Below are 1,392 nucleotides of genomic sequence, written 5' to 3'. Positions count from 1 at the left end.
CACTGTTGTAGTGTGTATTAAGTAGTTTGAAAGTTTGAATCACTCTAGAACTAGGTCATTAATTCTAAGGCCATAAATTTCACCTCCACCAAGTGGTAGATATCAGTGTTTACCTGTTATAGGACCAGGATTGAGTTCAACATCTCCTGATAAGAGGAGGAACATATGTAGACAAACAAGTGAATTGCAAGTCAAGTTAGTAACACCAGTAGTACATTGTACTTGGTACTGAGCACTGAGTTACCTAATAATAAAATACCAGTAAATATACAAGTACAAAGTTGCAATTGTTGTTTACCTGTTGGACGAATCATCAAGATGTGTCTTAATAAAGAGAGAGAGAAAGAGGAGGAGGACAGTGCCACTGGCAGAGCTAATAGGCTGATGAGTGAGAGAAATTATTAGAGCTGGCAGCTGCTAACTATAGATAGGAAACCATACAGTCTAGATCTGCACTTGATATTATTTATACAGGTCTATAGTGCAGTGCAGTGTATGCCTGAAGGGATGGGCTGTGGTTTTACATTTCCTCTCTTTTATTGATTGCAGCTAAAATTAATGACTAAAACATTTTAAAACACACAGCTATGGCTATTTAAGCAATATTATTTTAGTTCACTAAATATTAATAATTAACTCTAAAATTTAACAATGTTTAGTTCACTACATGTAAATATCCTAATGTCATGAATCAATTGATATCTGGCATGTCTTCTTCATCTTCATCTTCCACTTTTAATTTCTTGACATTATTTTGTCTAAATAGTAGATAGGAAATATGGGTAATAGCTAGTAGCCAACATTGTTACTTGCACTCATAATACTCTACTTATTTTTATTTACCTTGTAACAGTTTCTGCCAATTCTTTCTTATCTTTTTCTGCACCTGCAGAGACATGATGTTAAATTTAGTTGCAATTCAATTATTACTTATTATAAGTAAACATCAGTATGGCATTTATGCACATCATGAACCATTATCATAGACTCTTGGCAATAATAGCTAAATTAATGTTAAGCTTCTAGATCTATAAGTTACCTATATGTGCCAGAAGATTAGATTTTGCTTTGCCTAGTTTATCAGGAAAGTCATCACAAAGTTTCATTAATCTACCCCAACTAACATCTCTATCAGCATCAAACCACCTCTGGAATACCAAATTAAGATTGGTACTTGCTGTTCCTGGTATTGGTTTGAGATCAGTCGTCTTTACATTCAATCCAGCCCCTATTGTCATGTAATGGTCATCAGAAGAACCAAATATCTTTATGACTGCTGCCATATCAAGCTCCTTGCCTATATATTAAATGAAAATATTTATAATAGAAGCATAACTTTTCACTACTCTACCATCATGGTAGAGTACCATCAGCTGTTGTTTACCTGTTATA

General features: G+C 33.9%; 2 protein-coding genes across 2 annotated transcripts in view; both read right to left on the bottom strand.

Moving 5' to 3' along the window:
* Nucleotides 1-636: 636 nt before the first annotated feature.
* LOC109589599 (uncharacterized) lies at nt 637-1,351 on the bottom strand. The gene is made up of 3 exons (XM_020005655.1): nt 1,040-1,351; nt 844-886; nt 637-758 (listed from the first exon to the last, which is right to left on the bottom strand). The coding sequence occupies exons 1-3, from the start codon at nt 1,281-1,283 to the stop codon at nt 692-694; spliced, it is 354 nt and encodes a 117-aa protein (XP_019861214.1). The 5' UTR covers nt 1,284-1,351; the 3' UTR covers nt 637-691.
* Nucleotides 1,285-1,392, bottom strand: part of LOC109589598 (uncharacterized) — a 2,515-nt gene continuing 2,407 nt past the window's right edge. The window contains exon 8 of the mRNA XM_020005654.1: nt 1,285-1,347. Within this exon, the coding sequence (XP_019861213.1) occupies nt 1,285-1,347 (63 nt within the window). The remainder of the gene's footprint in view (nt 1,348-1,392) is intronic.

This window comes from Amphimedon queenslandica, unplaced genomic scaffold, assembly GCF_000090795.2.
Source record: "Amphimedon queenslandica unplaced genomic scaffold, v1.1 AMPQUscaffold_11141, whole genome shotgun sequence".
In the NCBI taxonomy this organism is placed as follows: Eukaryota; Metazoa; Porifera; class Demospongiae; order Haplosclerida; family Niphatidae; genus Amphimedon; species Amphimedon queenslandica.
Note: the sequence above shows the minus strand (reverse complement) of the source record. Positions and strands in the feature narration are given on the sequence as shown.

What these genes read in the sequence shown, in the direction of transcription:
- LOC109589599 (XM_020005655.1), bottom strand. Translation starts at nt 1,283, where the DNA reads ATGGCAGCAGTCATAAAGATATTTGGTTCTTCTGATGACCATTACATG. An exon ending in TAATCTTCTGGCACATATAG is followed by an intron (nt 887 to 1,039) that starts GTAACTTATAGA and finishes ATGTCTCTGCAG; the next exon opens with GTGCAGAAAAAGATAAGAAA. An exon ending in TTGGCAGAAACTGTTACAAG is followed by an intron (nt 759 to 843) that starts GTAAATAAAAAT and finishes TCTACTATTTAG; the next exon opens with ACAAAATAATGTCAAGAAAT.